At 37.1% G+C, this 22175-nt stretch overlaps 1 protein-coding gene across 2 annotated transcripts in view; it reads left to right on the forward strand.

Moving 5' to 3' along the window:
* DPYD (dihydropyrimidine dehydrogenase) overlaps positions 1-22175 on the forward strand; it is a 794994-nt gene that overhangs the window by 526130 nt on the left and 246689 nt on the right. For both annotated transcript variants that reach the window (XM_078072719.1, XM_036111511.2), the window contains exon 16: positions 96-179. In XM_078072719.1, coding sequence (XP_077928845.1) covers positions 96-179 — 84 coding nt within the window. The remainder of the gene's footprint in view (positions 1-95; positions 180-22175) is intronic.

Raw genomic sequence — 22175 nt, forward strand, 5'->3', positions numbered from 1 at the left:
CAAATGTGACCTCTGCTGAATTACCAATGCTGAAAGCGTATCGAGACACAAATAAAGCTTTGCCTTTTCTTGCATTTTCCTTCCATATTGTCAAGGCTTCTGGAGCAGATGCCCTGGAGTTAAATTTATCGTGTCCACATGGCATGGGAGAAAGAGGAATGGGCCTGGCCTGCGGGCAGGTAAGGACCTCAACCGCTACCATCACGTATTTCTGGGGGGACAAGAACAGGCCCCTGTATGGATGGTAACTCTACCTTAGGCAAGGAGGTGTGTGGATCAGGTGACTGGCTTGAGACTTCCAGGTCTGCATTGTTTAAATATTTAGTGCTTAAAAAGTGGAAAATGAGGGAAACTGAAATTACAGCAACTGTTTAGTTTTATTGAGGAAAATATCACATTATGTGCTTGACAGGAAGTAATATCATAACAAATAGCTTTTAAAAGCACTGAAGCAGAATTAGCTGATTTCAAATGCAATGTTCTTTATTCATTCCTGATGCTGATCCAGTTTCCCTGGAGCAATATACTGTACAAAATGCATTGTTCGTAGTGATTTTGTAGTAAATGGGGCACAGCACAAATTGCATTTTACATTTTTTAGCATATGATCATTATTCCCTAACTGTGTTTTGGGAGTTGCAAAAAGACTTTGATGCTATTTTTATTTTGGTATACAATGAATGGAACCTTCATGCTAAAATACTTTCAAAACCTAATGAATAAAATGTGGAAATATATGTTAATATGTAGAAAATACTGCATCTTTATGTAACTAGATACAGTGTTGTATGTTAAGGAGCAATGTAAAAGCTTCATGCTAAAAAGGTGAGTGTTTTGCATCTAATTTGGCATTTAAGCCCAGAGGGAAATGGTGTGAATTAAATAATATGAAATGTTGTCATTTATGACAAATTTTCTAGTCCTGGAAATTCTACTTTTGTCTTTACGTCTGGCACAGGGCCTTGTACATAGTAGGTGCTCAATTCTTTTTTTTTTTTTTCTTTTTTCCAAATCCTTGGATTATTTGAATTAAACTCAGAGGGCAGAGGCCCTTCATTTGGAAGGGCAAAAATTTCTGCTTATTCAAATGAACCTAGGTTCCTATTTTCATATTAGCATTCAGGGAGGATTTTAAAGTACCTTGTAAATATTTAATTAACATTCAGAATAGATTTGTGACTTAGGAAGAAACCATTCTCATGTAGCAGCAGGAGGGGAGGGCCTAGTCAAATGTTTTTCAAGTATATCCTGTGTTCCACTCACAACAGGTTACCCAGAAGATCAGTCAGTGTGGTGACAGAACCAAGCCTCAGAAATACTCAGTAGAGGGAAAATATCATTATATTAGGTCCTGACTTCTGTGAGGCAAGGCTTGGGTGACCGTGTGTCAACATGTGTACCTTGACTTAAATGAGGGAGGCTTCTAACGGGACAGCTGGAACAGGGCCTGAGGTAGTCACTGTTCCCTCTTTATAACCCTTGCACAGTGTCTGAAACTTAGACCCAAGATATTTTTTAGCTACACGGATAAAAACAGCTATGGAAACATTTAAATCTATTGACTGTTTTAAAGAAGGATACATTTTAATATATATTTCTTGCCACAGAAATGATGTTGCCCAAACTTGAGCTTATTTTTTAGAGTGGGCTTTGGCTCCATGAACACATCTGAACTTACCACTGTTAAGTGTCTTAGGGGCATCCTCTCCAGAGAGTTATTTAGCTACATAAATTTTTGCACAGCCTTTGGCTGAATGAGGATACCAAGCATTAAAATTTTGCAGTAGAGTTAGTATTAAGATTTCTAAAACTCTTGGAAAACATATGTTCCAAAAACCATGATACCTTAGGCTGAAGGAAACTTGGGAACATTGCCATTTCACTTGTTAGTTATAATCTCTAAAACTAAAACCAGTTCTTATCAGCCACATTTAGAAATTTTCTTTTGGGGGCACCTGGGTGGCTTAGTCGTTGGGCATCTGCCTTCAGCTAGCGTCATGATCCTGGGGTCTTGGGATCGAACCCCACATCAGGCTCCCTGCTCTGCAGGGGGGCCTGCTTTTCCCTCTCCCACTCCCCCTGCTTGTGTTCCCTCTCTCACTGTCTCTCTCTCTGTCAAAAAATTTTTAAAAAGCTTAAAAAAAAAGAAATTTTCTTTTGAATTATATTCTCTTTTAAATCATAGAATTGGAAAATAAAACAAATTTAATCATTTTTGCTCCAACATATTTTAAATGATGGCTCTGCCTCAGGACACAGGAATGTTCGATATCTTAAATGGAGGGAAGGAAGAATATTAGTGCATTAAAAAAAAACTTTACTGTAAATCTGACTCTTTAGAGTGGGCACAGGTATGTCTGGTGCTTATTCATCTTTTCCTTCTTTTTTTTTTTTTTTTTTCTTTATCTACCTCCTGTTCCCATTGCCTCTTCCTTTCTCTTTGAGGTTCATATTCTTGAACACTTGTAAGCTGGTGGGATGGGAAGTTTGTACTCAGTGCTGGGGGACCGAGAAGCCATTCCAATTCCTCTTCCCCATTGCAGTGCGATTCTGCATTCCATCTCTTGGAAACAATGTAAGCCAGGCGCAGAGCCGTGTGTATCGCCAGAGCCTGATAAGTGTTTGCTTCATGAATGAAACAAACTGACATTAGCTCCATGCCTAGAATATTTATCTATTGGAAACGCTCTCTTGTACTTTTTCCACTTCTGCTGTTTCCAGAAATCATCATAATTTTAGCCACTTAAGAAGAGGCAGAGTATCACAGTATAGTATAATTTCCTCTCTAAACATGTTTTTTCCTCCATTATGTCATATATTTTCTCACCAATATTTCACAAGGGAAAAATACTGCCTTTGTATCTAAGTGATTTTATATTAACCACATATGTATATATTTAAATATATACTTATATATTTAAACTCTTTATAAATGTTCCCATAAGTGACCAAATATTGTGAAATTTTTGAACAGAGAAGGCTATAACCTCTACTCCACAATATATAGAAATCATTTACTTACGGAATTTGTAGAAATAAAGAAAATCTCAAGCTGACCGTGGGAATTTGCATTTATATTTCCTGCAAAGTGAAACGGAAAAACCCCCCCATAACTTTGATGCTTAAGTGAAAGTGAAAATATGCTCTAGCTTTAGTTGTGTACACTCTAAAGAGTCAGAAGTATATTACAACATGAAAAAAAATTTAGTTTTCTTGTCCTCACAATAACCCTCTGAATAGGTTGAGTTTTTATCCCATTGTACAACAAGGGCAACGATAAAATAAAAACCAAACCAAACTAAAACAACAACAAAAAAATGAAGCCTCCATGCTTCCCAGGTCACAAATCTGGTCAGCAATTGCCAAGGCCTGAGCTTTAATTAGCATGTAAGCCTGAATATAGATAGATAAATCACTGAGAACAGTTCTTAATAAATTGGTATTCCAGTGTAAGCATTAAATATATATTATTATGAACTGAAAGCGCAGTACAGGACTAAGTTATCTCTAAAGTCTTTTGTAGGTCTAAATTCCCATTTCTCAAAATATATAAAAACACAAGCAAGGGGCGCCTGGGTGGCTTAGTTTCTTGGGCGTCTGCCTTCACCTCAGGTCATGATCCCCAGGGTCCTGGGATCCAGCCCTGCATCGGGCTCCCTGTTCAGCGGGGAGCCTCCTTCTCCCTCTTCCACTCCCCCTGCTTGTGTTCTCTCTCTTTCTCTCTCTCTGTCAAAAAAAAAAAAAAAAATCCTTAAACACACACACACACGCAAACCTGAATCTACTTTGTAGATGTTGCGTCTCTCTGGAATAAGGGAGCCTCCCTGATGTCTTAACATTCAGATTTAAAGTTGTCTACGTGCAGTCTATGTAAGCCAGTTTCCTGTGCTGGCATATTACTTTATAAATATAATTATAATCAATTCTATAAAATTCAGATAAAATGGCACCTCTTTGAGGTCTTCTCCTTTTCCTAAATATGAAGTGTTCTGACGGCATTGGGTGAATACCCCTCTTTTGTCTTTGAATAATTATATTGACTATTTTTAATTCCATCCTGCAGAACCTTTTAAAGTAAATTCAGACAAAAGCTGAAGAAACTCAACTTTCTGTTGTGTTTATTTTGTTTCCGAAATTATTACCAACATTTGAAAAATAGGTAGATTTGACAGAAACATCCTGTTTCTTACTTCTCTTGAACTATGGGAAGACATGGCCACAGGTGGCCTGCTTTGCCATCCAGCAGTGAGGAACTAGAGCTTTCTTGCTTTCCTGTAACACTCTCTGTGGTTCATGTAAAGAGCAGCAAACGTTTGACCAAGGGTAAGTGCTTTTTCCCAAACATGGATTTGATCAGTATGTGCCTCCCCAATTCAACCTTTAAATATCCAAACCAACCCTTGCCAGAATTTTTGCTTCCTTTCTAGGTTCCTGACATCTAAGAGTCTGTAAGCTGCCTTCTTTAGCCAGCAGTACCTTTAATTCTTAGACCCTCCATCAGCTAGGAAAAGAAAAAATAGTTGATGGGGGTTGTGGATGGAAGGTGTGGGCTAAGATGCCTTGCCACCTTCCTTTTTTTATCTTCCACAAGGCACAGAGGAAGAGCAAGAGGCAGCATCCTCCTCAGTACTTCTCAGTACTAGCCGTATAGTCCTCTTGAAATGGTTTTTTCCTCCTGCCATCAGAAAACGCCAAGTTTTAAAGCTTTTTCTTATTTTTCACACAAGTTGTTTACTTTTTTGCCTTGTGTCAATGATGTGACATAGTAAAGTACAGACTTCTAGAACTGAGGGTAACCTGAAAGATTTTCCAGTTTGACCCCCTTATTTACAGGAAAGGAATCAGGGACTGGGAAGATACCTAATTTGCCTTTGCCTGAGGAAACCAACTAGCAAGCTCCATAGCCTCTGATGCTCTTGTCACTGACCCACATCTGGCGCTCTGCTGACTATTTCCTCCAGTCAGTTGGGTGTATCTAAATCTCTAGTTAAACTAAATAAGCCAGTTCAGTGCCCTGGGAACTCCTGAATCCACACCTTTCTGCAAACTATTATTTGCTCTGCCTGGAATTCATATCTTTTCAACTGAAATTATCCAAATAGAAATCACCTGTCTAACTCTATTTTAAATGACATCTAATCTATTAACTGAGTATGTCTTATCAGTCAACCAAACTTTCCATGAGAAAGAAAAAAGAATATACTGTATGTGAACAGGTTTAAAGGTGGAAACTAGAAGCATACTCTCGTTGGACTCTCTGGTGACCTAGAGATTGAATCGCTGTCAGTGAATTTGAATTTCTTCACCTGACAATTCTAAGAGGCTACAAAGATGTTATTTCCCTGGCCCTTACAGGATTCCCATTTTTTGGTAGTTTGAATGCCTTCCTTGTTTGTAGGTGTGATTGCTAAAGAGTGCACACCTATTTCAGTAAGGAGGCCTTTGGATGGAAAATTCCAAGATGACAGTGTAATCGGAGGGAAGGCTACTCTAGCTTCACGGTTAAAGCAATGTCCTGAAGAAAGATAGCGGTGCCACTATTACTACCTGATACGCCTTGCTATCTCACAGCCCCTCCATTTAGTCACGCACATCCTCTGCATAGAATTTAGCTAAGTAAGAGCAAACAGATTTCAAAGTGGTAAATCTGAAGACATTTACTGATCTTAAATAATTATTGACTTAAATTAAGATCACCCAAACAATGCTTTGATATTTCCCTCATGATCTGTTCTGTGTCCAATTTAATTTACACAAACTCTGTATGCCTATTAAAAAAGGAGAGAGAAAGGCTTTGTTTCTGTTACAACATGCCAACATTTTTCATAAAACATTAACCACAGATTATTACTCTTACCCTTGCCAGAGAGCAGACGTCTGTCACCAGGAAGAGAATCCAAAACTAAGTGTGAGGACCACATTGCCCCAGATGTGCTAGCATTTCCCTTGGGAAATAAAACCTTCCTCCAGCAGCTGGGTTAACAGACCCCCTATCTCATATGCAATACAGGGTCCAGTGAGCGATGACCACAATCTGCCTGGATCAGGTCCCCATCAGATGTTTGTGGAGGGGACAATATAAAGATACGGGTTTTAAAGCCAACACAACTGACAAGTCATAGTACTACCTATATTTCCCAGAGGAATGAAATCCAGGAACTCAGGAGGACGAGACACCCCGAAGGCTAGAGAAAAGAATATGGGAGCCCCATCAGTGGTAAAATACAACTGAAGCCACAGTGACCTGCTTGGCCTCTTTCTGGGGGGCCTAAGAGGAGGATCACTGCTGAGTTAGATTTACTTTTTGATACTGGTCTGGTACATGCCCATCCGCTGTCCTCTGCGTAAGGTTCTTGATTCCTCTCACTCCTTTTAACTCTAGCCCCTATAAAATACATGTGTGACAAAGTGCCACATTGTCCTGCAAGTGATGTTTAATCTTGCTCTAATTAGCTTGGGCGAATGTAACTTCGGGCTAGGGAGTTGGAACTAAGGTCTATCAGTTGAATGGATAAATACGGGATAGGCTAGGTTGACTTCAAGGCTGGGTCGGCTTCAGTGGATTGAGTCCCTGAAACATCACATTCACAGGTTTGGAAATCATTATGTCGTGAAGTAACATCATTTCATGGAGAGCTATGAGAAATAACTGCAGGATATAAGCTTCTGCAGAAGTGACTGAAATCTGATATTATCCATATACATTTAACTTATCCTGTTCTCTTTTATTTTCCTTGTGGCATTATAATTTTAGAAGTGCTTTAAAATAAATTGTCAACTTGTTTATGAGAAAAAGTATCTCTGATCAAAAAGAAATATTTGCTTTATACTGTATTATGTTGCCCAACTTTTATTTGAGTTTAATTCTCAACCATTTGCATAGACATGGGTGCTGGCGTGAGTAGATAACTACAGGAGTTCTGTAAGAGGCATTTATATAACTGCCAATATTTTGCCATAAGCTGATTCTCTCTGAGTTTTTCAGTTTTAGTTATTAATGTTGGTTAATGATATAAAATGATTGCTTCCTCTCAAAAATTTTAAATTTTTAGCAGACAACAATGCCATTTAAATCTAACTGAAGTATCAGTTGTAGGTCAGGGAGTATCATTGTTTATGTCTATGACAACGATCATGTGGCAGTTAAAAAACTTATGTGCAGTACAGATAGTGGATCACTGGTGAATGGTTGCAGGAAAAACATCCTAAATGTGTGTATTTTTTCTTTAATGTGTGTATTTTTTTTTACACATTGGTGTGGCTTTTATTGTACTCATCACTTGTTATATTCCCCAAATCTGGCAGCAACAGCATTTTACAATTTTTTTTTAATCACCCTCAGACGATCACATCATAGTGACTTTGAGAAGCATAGCAGAGTTTTCTCTGTGCCTCCTGACTTATAGCATAAAGATAAACTGAAAATGTCTTTGGCCCAAAGAGAGAGACACAGGAGTCGGGTCGGGAGAGGCTATGATCTTAATCAGTGGTATCACGCAGAGTTTGCCTAGCATAATGTCACACCAAAATAACAGGCATTAGCAGTGCAGAGTAGAAACAGCGTTGGAAACCAGAATTACCGGCAATGAAATGAAGGGTCTAGTCATGGATCCAACTAGTCTAGAATATTTAGAAAAACTGGCAAACAAGACTGAGTCATTTATTAAAAGCCACAAAAGACTCAGGAGTAAAGGACACTACCTATTAGGCTAAAAAAGCAAGATTGGACCAAAACCTAGTAAGCACTCAGGAGCTAAGAGATTCAGAGGCAGCCGAGTTTACAATAAGGCAAGAGAAAGGATAATGAGTAAGACAAATCAAAGGAAGGCAAAAGAGCCACCACTTTCAAGAAGACCTTAAAATTAAGGCAACTTGTGCCTCAGAGATAAAGTTTTTATACATTTCCCACTGGGGTAGAAGCAGCCTTTTAGACTGCAATCAGTTTAAGGCTTCCAGCTGTGAGAAGGTGAGCAATGTCAGGAAGGAAGCATGTGGACTTGCCTGACTACGGAAGGAAATATTGCTTCCCCCCCACAAAAAAAAAGTAACTCAAGGGAAGTAGATTTATTAAAATTACGACATTTTTACAGCCCAGGAGTATTGATTCAAGATGGAAGACCCTATGGCTTTTGTGAACTATCATTTAGCAGCCCCATTCCCAGAGAACTATCATGACCCCCTCAGATGCACATGAGGTGGCGCTTACTGATAATAACAGATTTTATACAAACATGAAGTCTGTCTTGATGTTGATTACATTGCAGAAATCTTAATGACAGTCGTGTTTTATAGCTAACTTTGTTTTTGTTCTTTCACCAAAAAATCACTTCATGAAGTAGCATTATGATTAATAAATCTATGCTGTACAAAAAAGCTTTGTTTAAGGAGATACCAATTTAAAGCATGAGTATCAATTTTAGACACTTTGAGATGTTCTGAATGTCTTTCTTTCCTCATGTTATTTGCTATTTATGTTTTCTAGTTGGAGTGTTTTCTCTCCCTACTTGTTGTTACTGGGTGTATTCAGTTTTAAAAGTCTTCATAGATCAAGTTGCAAAATCAGTTATACCTAATGCATGTTAGTGACTCATCGGAGAGTAGCATACAGATTTTTTCTCTTATTTGTGAAACTTTTGGCTGTCTATCAAATGGATGGAGATCTCTATTGCCAGTTTTTGTTTATCAATGTTTTTTTTCTTGACAACACCAGAAATCATATGGCAACATAGTAGGCATGTCATTCCTGTTTATCCTATAGCCGTGTTTTGCCGAATGTGGGAGAACTTGGTACGTGAAGGAAAAATTGAATCCCTTCACTTCTAGTGTCTGTTCTCTATTCCTCTATCCCATGTTCACTCTTGATTCTCCTTCTACATTCTATCACCTCAGTCTCAAACTTTTAGAGAACAGCCTTTCTATTTAGGAGATATAGGTATAGAGTCCCCATAGTATTCATTGCACTCCCAATCTCAAATACTTCTTCTCTACTTTTATTCATTTAACAAATATTTAGGATATCTACTATGTACCAAGAATTGTGTGAAAAGCTGAGAGTATAATAATGAGCAAAACCAGACATGTTTTCTGTTCTCAGGGATCTTTCCATTTAGTAGAGTAGATATATTGGACAAATAACCCCACAAACAATAAAGTATAACTGGCATAGTAACCATGAAGTAGTGGCCCATGATACTTGAAAAGCATATAATGTGAAGTTTCTGGACTACTTGGAAGGGTCAAGGAAGGATTATATAAGGAAGTGATGTTAGATCTGATACCTGAAATATTGAGAGGATTTTTAACTAAGTGAAATGATTGGGGTGGGTTAGAGCATTCCAGGCAGTGGAAACAGCATGAGCAAAAGCCCTGTGGTTGAAACAAGGCATGTTGAAGGGCAAAAGAAGAATAGGGTGCTTAGAGCACACACATGTGGCACAAGATGGTGTTGGAGAGGAAAAAATGGAGAGGAAAAAATAGACTGTATAAGAGCCCATAAGTCACACCTTGTTAAGCCTTTTGATCTTGTCCCAACAGCAACGGAAAGTTTAAAAGGTTTATCGTGTGTGTGTGTGTGTGTGTGTGTATGCATGTACATGTGTGCACAAGCCTGTGCATGTGTTTGGTGAGTGGCATGGTGACAATGGTGGGGTGATATGATTGTGTTTTCATTTTGAGAGAAGAGAATTAGAAGAGCATGAGAATGGACCTAAGAAGGCTGTCTGGAATAACCTTGCAGTTGTTCATGTAAAATATAATGGTGCTATGGTGAGCACTGTGAATTGTGTAAGACTGTTGAATCACAGACCTGTACCTCTGAAACAAATAATACATTATATGTTAAAAAAAAAAAAAAAAAAAAAGAAGATAGCAGGAAGGGAAAAATGAAGGGGGGGAAATCGGAGGAGGAGACGAACCATGAGAGACGATGGACTCTGAGAAACAAACTGAGGGTTCTAGAGGGGAGGGGGGTGGGGGGATGGGTTAGCCTGGTGATGCGTATTAAAGAGGGCACATTCTGCATGGAGCACTGGGTGTTATGCACAAACAATGAATCATGGAACACTACATCAAAAACTAATGATGTAATGTATGATGATTAACATAACATAATAAAATTAAAAAAATATATAATGGTGGTTTACAGCTTAGATTAGGGAAGTGATTGTAGAGAAAGAGAAATGGATATGCCATAGATAAGGAATATATCCAGCAGCATTTGAGGATGGGTTGGATATGGGTTTTGAGGGAAAAACAAATGGGAAGATGGTTCTTCGTTTTCTGTGGTGTGCAGATGGAGGAATTCTGGTATTATAAACTAAGACAGCTGTATTAGCTGATGTAACTGATGGTATGAGGTTGAAGTTGACTTTGTGATTGTCTGGATCTGGAAAAGCAGATGATGTCCGCAGCATTCTCACTCTCTCTTACTTTCTCTTCTTTGTTCCATGGTGTAGTGGATGACTCATTCTTCCCCATGACAGATAAGCATTTTTAATCCATCTAATGACCTAGCCTCAGATAAATCTATGGTTCCTCATCCCAGTTCCCAGGGGATCTCCACCTTTCTACCCCTAGACCATTTACTGATATCTGTGGTTCTGGTATTTTCTGTATACTCTCTCTAATCCCCACTACTAAGCTCTTAGCAAAAACTTTCTTTTAAATGAATCCATCCTTATTTTAAACAATTAAAACACTTACCCATAAAGCATTTTGAATATTAAACATATCACGCTCTCATAGAGATGATGGATATAGGATAAAGTGAAATACAATTTTTCCAATATCTAGTAAATAAGGAATTATATTTTTGAGATGGCAACAATGCAAGGGTAGTTACTATGATATAGATATATCCCAAGAGAATAAATTCATAAAAGATTATAAAAATCGAGTTTGTTCACTTAGTGTGCCTTGTATTCTAAGACTTGTGCTAGCTCTTTCCACACATGGGATCACACCCACTCCTCAATCAACTTTGAGGGGGAAGATAAAACATTCTCCATATTTACAGACAAAGGACCTGAGGCTGGAGTGACTTGCTCCACATTGAATCCCCAGGGATTAATGTTACTATGGTACATGGTAGGTTCCATAAATAATTTTTGGACAGATTAATGAAGGTTTAAATGAATGAATAATCGGATTAAGTCTTCATACAAAATGTGCTGTGTGTGTGTGTGTGTGTGTGTGTCTGCGTGTGCCATTGGCAATGAGAAGATCCTGAGCAGAGTGGTTTATGAATATGACTCAGTATAGCAGTTCTTGGTTTTTTTGTAAGACTTATATTTCAAGTCATTTTGCTTCCCTCTAAAACCAATCTCAATACATTGTTCTGATTTTTTTGTCATCTTTCCACCTCAACCATGTTAGGTGTCATGTGTCTGATTTCTCCAGTTTGTGTCTTGAATCCATTCTAAATATGTTTATCCCGAGGTACATACTACTTATATATACATATTATTCATAATTCCCTGTGCCCTGGACAGGAGTCTATCTCCTTTTCAAATATTCTATCTTTGGAACTCAATAATCTTTTGCTGTTGTGTTAAGAATGAGCATTTTTTACATGTTACCATAGGAGTTCAGAGGATGAAAGAGATCAATATGGCTGACTCTGTTCCTTTTGCAAACTCGCTATCCTATGGAAACAAGGCCACTCTCCAGGGATGAAAGGAGAGAAAGAAAATAAGCTGCCTCAGCCTGGCCTCCAGGAAATTAAGGACTTCATTTTCACCTGTTTCCATGCCCACTGCCTAATGGCATAGTTTTGGATTACAAATGCTCCCTGAATGTCGTCTCATACGACATTTAAGAGCAGAGATGATACCTGCCATGCTGCTTGGCAGGCTCTGTCTGATATAAGGTCTAACTACTGTAATCCTCACCACAACTCTATGATGTATTTACTATTATTGTGCCCATTTTACAGATGGAAGAACCCAGAGACAGAAGGTGTAAGTAACGTGGCAGGGTCGCACACTAAGTAAATGACTGCCTCAGGATTCAAATCCTGGCCTCTGGCTCAAGAGTCTGTGCTCCTAACCTTGGGCACCACTGCCTCTCCAGAAAGAAAATTCCTGGCTTTACTAGGCACAGAAATTATTGATACATATCTTAATGATGCATCTCTCTTTGAAAATAGTGCTATTTATCGCTTCTCAGCCTTTTGGCTAAGATCAAGTGAAAATAGTGCTATTTGTGGAAGTAATGAAAGCTCCTCTGGATAATGAAAAGGCCAGTTTCCTCAAAATAACTGGTAAAAAAAATTTGAACGATCTTTATTTTTATGTGTTATTAATTTTTTCTGCATCCAAATTCAGTTTTAAAGGGAAACCCTAAAAGTTTTTTTGTTTTTTTTTTTAATTTACGGACGTGATTAAAACATAGTGCAATTTTGCAGTCATGAATGTTAATTGTCAACGTCTGTTTTTATTTTAAGAAATCATTTTTTTCGTTGTTTAAATTTGACATCACCCCTCCCCTAAAGGAGACAATTGGTGGTATCAGGCATGAAGAAACTACTCCTGCTAGTTGGTGATTCCTCGGGAGCAGCTGAAGAGGGGTGAAGAACCCCCACAGAAGTGGCCAAGAGGGAATTCACCCCTTCTTCGAAGGGTGGAGAACACTGCATAGGCAGAGCGCCATCGAGCCCCATCGGTGGTTCTGCCCTTGCCTGCCATTCCACAGCCCTCCCCCTGTACAAAGGGTAGCTCATTAAGCCATCCAGCGGTGGGGAGTATTTTCATATAGCTGTTGCCCTTTCTAACAGCCCGGCCGTGAGTGACCGTAATAAATTATGTACTGCTCTGTGAGACTGTGACACAATGCACTGCCGGAACAGCGGGGGTGTTAGAAAATCCATTATTTGAAATTTTTGTTTCTTTTTCTTACTAGATTCCATGCTGTTCTTTTCCTGTCATCTTGTTCCTTTTTTTCCTATCTATTGTTTTGAGGGTTTTGTGTCTGACAGTTCTTTTCTGCTGCTGGTTTTGTCCTTTTTGTTACCTTGTTTCTGCCTTCGTGGGCTCCCCCCCCCCCTTGGTCTTGTGTGTTGTGAGCCTCGTTCTCCTTTTCTGTCATGCAGTCATTTGCTTTACTTTTCTTTCTCTTTCTGCCTTATTGTCTCATATAATGCAGAAAAACAAATTCTCTTTTTGTCGGCATTCTTTTACATGGTGTTATGTGGTTGTCATTTTCCCTTCAGGATAGATGCACTTTACTGTATGTACTACTCATTTTGGTTCCAAGAATCCAAAACACATGTCCAGAGGAGTGCCAAGGCTGATGGCAATAAAAAACAATCAAAGCAACCAGTAGGATAGTTCTTTGGAAACGGCGCAGACCTATTTCTTCCCTGTAGATCAATTCACAGAATCTGTGAATTTTTGTTCCTAATTTTAGATTATTCAGTCTCTTTCTCTTTCTCCGAGTAGATCTAATCCAAAGTGGCAATTGTTTTGACACTATTTCTTGCAAATCTACCTACCTGCTATTTCCATAATTGTTTTTCCATTGATGAACACTGCCTGAAAAGATAGTTCTGGTAGTTGGAACACCCACCGATTCAGTTAATCCACTAGTTATTAATTGAGCAACTATAATGTGTCAGGAATGGTGCAGGTCTTTGGATATTGGACACCATCAGTTTTTTCTTTTTGCATTCTTTATTTGCTCATGTCCCTTACCCCTAACTTCTTTCTGTGGACACATCACATATTGTCATTTGTCATCCTGCCTTTCCCACTTTGTCTCCCTTGACTCCTTTGGACCTAGCATTCCTCGTTTTTATGTAGATTTATTTACAAAGAACTTGTGATTTTTCTACCTAAATTCACTGCTTTGGATTAGAAAGTTCAAATCTTCTTGGCAGTGAACACCTGAGAATGTGCCAGATTCTTCAAACCCATTTTTGGGTTGCAATTAAAAAATTAATAAACAGAAATGGTAACCTGACCTCTGGTGTGGCTATAGATTTTTATAATATTTGCAGTAACTGAATTTAATTATGTCAATATGTATACTTATTAAATATCAATGAATTAAATAAACATCTACAATTAAACTCTTCCTTTCACAGTACCTAGTTCCTTGTTCCTTTTAAATGTTTTTCTCTGTATTTGCTTTTATTTGCTCGCTTATTTTCTCATTTTGTAAACATACTATCTTGTAACCCGTTTCTCCTGAATCGCCATGGATACTCGGTTTTTACCTCTGTTGTGTTTTTATATTTCCTCTGTTTTTTTACTATATTTTATTCCAGGGTTATTGCTGTTCTGACTTTTGTTGTAGTTGTTATTTGATTGATTGACTGATTTTTTTAGAGAAAGAGAGAGGGGCAGAGGGAGAGGGAGAGAGAGAGAATCTTAAGCAGGCTCCACTCCCAACACAGAGCCTGGCACGGGGCTTGATCTCAAGACCCTGAGATCATGACCTGAGCTGAAATCAAGAATCAGACAATTAACTGACTGGGCCACCGAGGCATCCTTGTAGTTGTTATTTTAAATAAGAATTGCTATGATAGCTCAAAAAAGTTAGCTTACTGTTTTCTACTGCTTAAATGATTTCTTCTGTCTCTGTATTGGTTTCCCTTTATAGTTTTAATCTCTTTACCCTTCCTCGAGTCTCCAAATTTCCAACTAAGTGTTTTCATGTTTTCTTTATTCTGTAATTTCTTTTTCTCTTTTCTTGCCACTTTGAATTCTGCCCCTTAACTTTTTCTATATCAGTTTTTTTTCCCATTTTTTTTTAAGAAACACTAGTCCCTTTAACATCACTTTGCAAATGCATGGGGATGACTTCTCTTATTTTATTTTTACTAACTGGCCTTTCAGAGTAAACTCCCAAACATGTAATATAGTTCATTCTACGCACCCACAGGTCAGTTGTCCTGTCAGCTTCCAGATGCAGTGAAATGCTTATGTTAGAGTCTCATGTATTTCACATTTCCAATTTTTAATTATTTTCTTCTTAGTTGGGAGAAAGTAGAGGGAGGGATAGATATAGAGAGCTATGAAATAGTTGTAAAAGGCAAAGGGAGACAATAGACTGAAAGTCAATAAGTAAATTGGATATTTAGAACACTTGCATCCTTAAAGGATGTTACAGGGAAAATACTTTTGGTGACAGGATAGAAGATGAGAAGATCAGGAACCTCTCACAGATTTGTTCCTATGGGCCAGGGCTGTTAGAGCTGATTCCACCAAACAACCCTGGCTTTTGCACGAAGTGCATCCAGTTCACCCTGTAGAATTTCATCTGTGTCATTACTAAATGGCTCCGCCTTGACAAGGCACTGTTGCTAGTTTGCATGCTTTTGACACCGTGCCCTGATTTTTTTTTTTTTTTTTTGGTGCCCTGATTTTTAAAAATTAACAGTATTAGTCTCTTTTGAATCTGCTATTGCATTTTTATTAGCCAGATTCCACTCATGACATAAACACTTGAGTGATAATATTTTGAAATCAGTATACAAAACAATATGAAATAATTATGTTATATATTTTTATTTTTATTCTGATTTTGTGACCTGTAGCATCATTAATAAGTGAAGCTCAGTTCTTCCTGGGCCTTGACTAGTCAGTGCCAATTTTAAAACAAAACCTGTCATCTTTAAAAACAACCTCTCTAAAAATAAGCTATTAATTTATCGGTTAATTTATTTTACTGACCCCTCTACCCAAAACTTTTATATAACCTTGGATTTGTCAGACGAGATATCTGCCTACTAAAGTAGCCCAGTTTTGTATATAGATGACCAAATATAAAGATGTTATGGGCAACCCACATTCCAGTATAGATTGTGAACATAAAAAGAGAGAAAGATCAATTCGGAGGACTAGATTATTAAATATATATATATATGTGTGTGTGTGTGTGTCTATGGTTGTATATAGTACTAATCTTCAAATTAGGAAGCTTTTAAGTCTGGCATTTTGGACTAAATCTAATGACTTGAGTATTTAATTCCTTCCTTCTCACCACCAACAGCCTAGCCAGTATTATATGGAATTTACTTTTACTTAGTTAAAAAGGTTTCAGTATCCTCATGACTTTCTTTTTCTTTGGTCACCCTCCCAGTCATTCTTACCTCTCCCTCTCACAGCCCTCAATATGGGTGGTTTTCAGGTCTGAGACTCCTTTCATCTCACTGAATTTTAATTTTTCTTTTCATGTATAACTTTATCTTTCTATTTCTTCAATTATATTTTTCTTCTCTTTTTGTTTACCTGGAATTTTTCTTGTTTGAATCTGCCTTATGGTTTCTGATTCTCTTAGAATCATCACTACTGTTTTTGATAAGAATTTGTAAGGTTGGCTTACATTGCTAACAACAAATAGCTCTCATTCTTTGAGAGTTCATTATATGTGTTAGGTAGATTATATTATTTAATTCTCAACCAACCCTCTGCGCTACTACTAACATTATCCCTATTTTTGCAGATAAAGAAATCAAAGCATAGAAAGGTTAGGTAATTTGTTCAAAATCCTGCAGGCCGGAAATGGCCAAGCCAGGACTCAGGGTCAGAGTATCTGAATGCAAGCTTGCACCCTTTTATCATTACTTCATAGCTCCTCTTGTAAAATGATGCTGGGGTACATTAATTTGCTTTTAATCTTGATGTAAGAATGGGTGATTTCCCTACTGTATCTTTATTCATCATTATTTTTAATGAGAGCAGATTTATAACTATAGTGGGGAGTGGGTGCGGCGGGCGAGGGGGCGTTGAATCCTATAGTGTTAACATTTTGGTCCATATTCTCCTTGCCATACGTTCTTGGATTCCTTCTGCCCACCACCATGTGAGATTAGTTTACACATGAAAGTAATTCTTGTCCTATTTCCACTATTAGAGTAAACACTTGCTAAGGGCAAGGTCTGTATCATCTTCTTTTCCATATCCTTCGCATTTCCTTGTACATGAATAGTTTCCAGATAAAGGGCCACTATTATAAACCCTGGCAGATGAGCATTCTCAGGTGCTTCTGCTGTTCAGTGCTCCTGTTGCATGTTTTTCCTCATACTACAGGAGGAAAAAGGCAAGGCATACTCATCTTTGGTGTAGGTCGAATAGAGACATGTTAAAGCCCTTCCCAAGTGGTCTGTTTTGCAAGAACTTCATTCAGTTTTACACTTTTTTATTTTCCTCATTCACTGGAATAGAGTACAAACGAAGAAGCAGAGTAACTTGGCTAAGCAGGTAACTGTTTATTTTGTAGAGTCCAATAATCACATATACTCGAAAAGGTTTTGTAGAATTTTTAATAAATACTTCGAAAGAGCTTATGTTTTTATTTTGAATTACAATTCGACAACATTTAATCCCTTGTTATTGCTTTGTCAGACTTTTAATTGAATTATTCAAAACATGAAACAAAAGGAAAGAATTGTAGATAGCACAGTAATATTAGCAGAATTACCGGAGTGCTGAGAATTATTAAAGAGGACATTATGTTTGTTAATCGGGCATTTAATTTTGCTTCTGTTTGTTGATGGAAAACATCCTCTTGGAAAGGATTTTTTCAAAAACCTTAATTGTGACAATGCTTTCTTAACATCCATGAATATACTGTACAGCAAAAGCTGTTTGAAACCTAATTAGTCAAAAAGATTCCTAATTTCCATTTTAACTCTAGGATGGCTGACCAGCATCCCAGTCAGATTGGTCATTAGTGCACAGGAAAAAGCAAATCTTCCAGAAGTGGCTTAAAAAATGAAAAGTGCTTGAAGGAAAGATTTTAAACTATTACAAACTGTAGCAAAAAAAGGAATACTATCTCGACTCATGTTATGAGGCAGACATAACCTGCGTATTGAAATGTCAGTGTTAGAAAGGAAATTGCAGGCTACTCTCACTCATAAACATTGATAGGAAACACCAAACAAAATATTAACATGTTGAGTCCAGCAATGCATAAAAAAGGTGAACATGGCATGACCATGTGGGCTTACCTCAATAAAGCAAGTTTGGTTTAAACACCCCCCCCAAATCAATTAATGTAAATCATCACATAAACAGGTAGATCTATATGTCTTAATCCAGGGAAATAAGTGAAAAACAAATTTCACATATATCAATGTGTGTTGTGTGTATACATACATATATAGAAGCAAACAGTTGAATTTTTGTTCAATAATAATATATAAGTATGTATAGTTATGCCTACATAAACATGGCTAGAGACTGAAAAGGATGCACATTAATGCTCCTAGTGGATAGAAACTCTAAGATTAGGAAGGGGGAATTTTATTTCTTATTTTGTACAATTGTCTAAATAGGAACGATTGTTAATTATTGTGTTTTAAAATATAACTATCTCAACAAGTCAGGTTTTAAAAGGACATTTTTATGTTTGAGTGCACAGGATGTGACTCTGTAGTTAAAATAATTTCACTACCATTATTCTAATTAAGCTAGGAAATGCTATTATGTGGCATTAACTCAGGCCCAAATGTTGGTCTGTCTACCCAAAGAATAAATCGGGTGTATTTGAAATTATATTGCCCCATTTCCAAAATCCCTTAGAATAGTTATTAACAAGTAATAAGGTAAACTTTTGGGAAGAGTGTTGGGTTTTGTTTTTGTTTTTGTTTTTGGGGGCTTTTTTTTTTAGAAATAATGACCCAAAATAAATTGTCCTAAACTCATTTACTCGATCTAGGATTCCTTCCTATGAAATAGTACAAAAATGGCTAGTTTCCATCTAATGAGAAGTATAATTTGATAGTGCTCTATAAATATTTAATGATAATATATTAATCAATAATTAAAATTATTGGAGTAATTTTTTAACGTAAGATGCTTGTTAAAAAATATTAACATTGGACACAGAACATGAAACTTTATTTACCATTTACCAAAAGGATAAATAGGTAGTGAATCATGATACAAATATAACCAAGTTGAAATTCTAAGGACTCATAGACTTTTTTTTAAATTTGGCACTGCTTTTGTAAAGATTTATAATATCTTACCAGCTATTATCTGCCTATTTATTATAGTAAAGGGATTTTGTTCTTTCATACCTGCCCATGAGAGAAAGCCGTTTGTAGCTTCAACACTCATATAGTCAAGAAGTTGTATGCTTTCTTTTAAAATTTCTCATGGAAGACATAAACCTAATCAAACCTTTCTCCCCTCTAGCTGGTAACCTCTGCATGAACTAAAGGGTTGAAATATTGTTTAATCATGCTACATACCACTTTTTACAGTTATGAGAAACATTATTTTGCTGCAGTGGAAGCAACAAAACAAAATGTTTTTACTCTGTGCAAGGAGAAATATATTTTTAAGTTATTTATATTTTAAATGGCATGATTTCTTATGAAACTACATTTTCCTCTTCTATATTTCAAATATGACTTCTGGGAGAAAGGCACATTTTTAAAGTGATGATAATATATATGTAATCTGGGGAACACAGACCCTCATACTGACTTGTGACTCAGAGAGAAACAATGTGCTAATTTCAGTTGGCAATCTTTACTTGATTCCTTCAGTCTAAACTCAACTATTATTAACCTTTGTTTGTGACAATTGAAGAGAATAATGGTTGAATTTAGGGCCTTTAATGTCACATTGAAATCAATAGCTGTAAATGGTAGTTGCCACAGTTCTAACTGATCTGTCACATTCAAACAAAAGAAGGCCTTTCTCAGTTCATAGAAGATAGCTGAGACAATTAAATACACAAACACACACAGGAATCTCAGAAGACCTTTATAACATTGAGGAAATGTACTGATTCTCAGGGTTTGTACCAGGTGTTTTTTTTTTTTTTTTTTGCTTGTTTGTTTTAATAGTGTTTTTAAAAATACCTGAAACTGTAAGTCAACATAGGACAGTTAGCAGACTTCATCCAGACCTCAAAAACTGGTCTCTGTCATAAAAATAAATTGAATTGTCCCTCTTGGCATGGTGGTGATAGTGAGTGGTGGTGGTGGAGGTGGGGAACTGATGATAAGCCCCTTCACGAGCAGAAATTGCAAAGGCCACCGAATAAAAACAGCTCAAAACCCTTAGAGCCAGAGTTCTGTATGCTTCTGACAACCCTCTTATCATGACTTCAACTCCCACCACAAATCCATCTTTTAGACTTCTGCACATTCATCAGTGTTAAACTTTCAGTGCTCAGCCTTGACCTTGTCTTTACCTTTCTTATTTTTTTGGACATTTTGTGGATGCAAATTAAGAGATTTCAGCTCATGTTCCCACACATGACTTTGATAAGCGTATTTACCAGCTCTGAACCCGAAACTGGTTATAATCATCTGCACATTGATTAATTCTATTAAGAACATAAGTCCACTTCTGCTTAGCATTGTTAAGTTGTATGGAGTAATAAGAATGTTTCAGTGCTTTATCAGAAAGAAAAAGCTTTGGTAATTTTTTTCCCATATAATAATAACAGGTCTCCAAGTTTTATTAAGGCATACTATGAAAAATTCTTATTCGCTGAAATGCCATTCCAACCATCCTTTGAAAAATTAAATTAGTTGTTCTTGGAAGTAGAAACTAGAAAGATTTGATACTACAAGAATATAGGAGATTAAAAAGAGGAAAGTAGACAAGATCATGTTTTTAGCTTGCCTGGGCAAAAGTACTATTTTTTTTTTCTCTGCTTATAATTTTATAAGATGATTTTTTAGACTTAACATTCACTAAAATTATTAGTTTAAGGACTCCATGCATGACTTAAAAAAAATTCGACTTCTCAGAAATAAATTCATTTATTCAAGAGGAACATAATAAGTTTCTAATGGGCCTTTTTTTCTACGTTCTTTTCCTTCCACAAGACTATGAGATTCCAAACTTTGTCAAATCAACTCCCTGGACAAAATATCAGTAGTATGGTGGGTAAACTCTATGGGAAAACCAGCCTCTGATTTGTAGTATGGTGGGTAAACTCTATGGGAAAACCAGGCTCTATGGGAAAACCAGCCTCTGATTTGTATGTAGCAATTGCTGGTTTCTGTGGTATAAATGCTCCACCATGAGCTGTTTTAAGCTACAACCTGATGTTACTAAACGTAGAGCCGTCTCCAGCCCACCACTGGAATAGTTAAGGTGAAGCCTAACTATTTAACTTCTGGGGCCACTCTTAGCGCTGCTAGAACACTGAGGACAGAAAAATGACATGTCAGTCTTCATGAAGGAGAGAAATGGAAAGTGATAATGGCTGACCAGCTGTTTGTATTAGATCATCAGGTTTATCTGCTTTGAGATAAAGGAAATAAGAACCATTAATTTTGTAGGTAAAACTGAAACATTCTTAAGGTAAATTTCACCTTTTTAAATGCTAAGCCAGAGAAGTCAAACTGTTCATCTTTAACGGGGTGGTCTATGTTCAGTGAAAGGATTTGGGAATTTGAAAATTCTGTGGGTTCCTTAGTATATCCTATACTCAGCAGATCTTTTTTTCTTACATTATGCTATTCTGGAAAGAAAGAAGGGCTCACGAGAAAAATCTAACTTGTCAAGGCTTGTGCATAGATACATAAATCTCAGAATATATGCATCAATTTGGGGTCTTTGCAATTCAACATGAGATAATTGAAGGTGTCTGTATAAATTCAGTATACATGTCTGCATAAATATGTAGAGACAAAAAGAGAACAAGAATGTTGAGTTAGTTGGCTCTTTTTTTTTTTTTCTTGGATGAAAACAAAAGGAAGATCAACTAGCTTATGCCAAATGAGGGAAATCGTTGACTCGAGCCAAACCACAGGTAGTGCAGCTGACTCAGGAAGGGTGAAGGGAACCCAGTGCCTCAGCACCTTTTCCATGTATTGAACCCGTTTTCTCTGTAACTCACCTTTATTATCACTGCCCTGCAAATATTAGCAGTGGATGAAGGAGTATGGTCGGTCCTCTCTTGGTGGTTAATGCATAGATTTATTGGATTCCAGTCAAGGAACCAATCGAATAAAACCACTCTGTGGGGGAAACTGCCGAGGTGTTCTTGTGGCCAGTTGTATGTCCAGAGTATTTATATGGGTATATGAGAAAAATACATGTTGTGTGTGTGCTATTTAGTTCTGCATTATCTATTAAGTCAAGCTTGTTAATGGGATCATTCAAATTATCTATATCCTTGCTTATTTTTCAGGCTGGTCAATTGGTCAGACTCTAAAAGAGCTCTTTTAAAATCTCCAATTATCACTGTTTTTATAT

The sequence above is a fragment of the Halichoerus grypus genome, chromosome 5 (genome assembly GCF_964656455.1).
Source record: "Halichoerus grypus chromosome 5, mHalGry1.hap1.1, whole genome shotgun sequence".
Lineage (NCBI taxonomy): Eukaryota > Metazoa > Chordata > Mammalia > Carnivora > Phocidae > Halichoerus > Halichoerus grypus.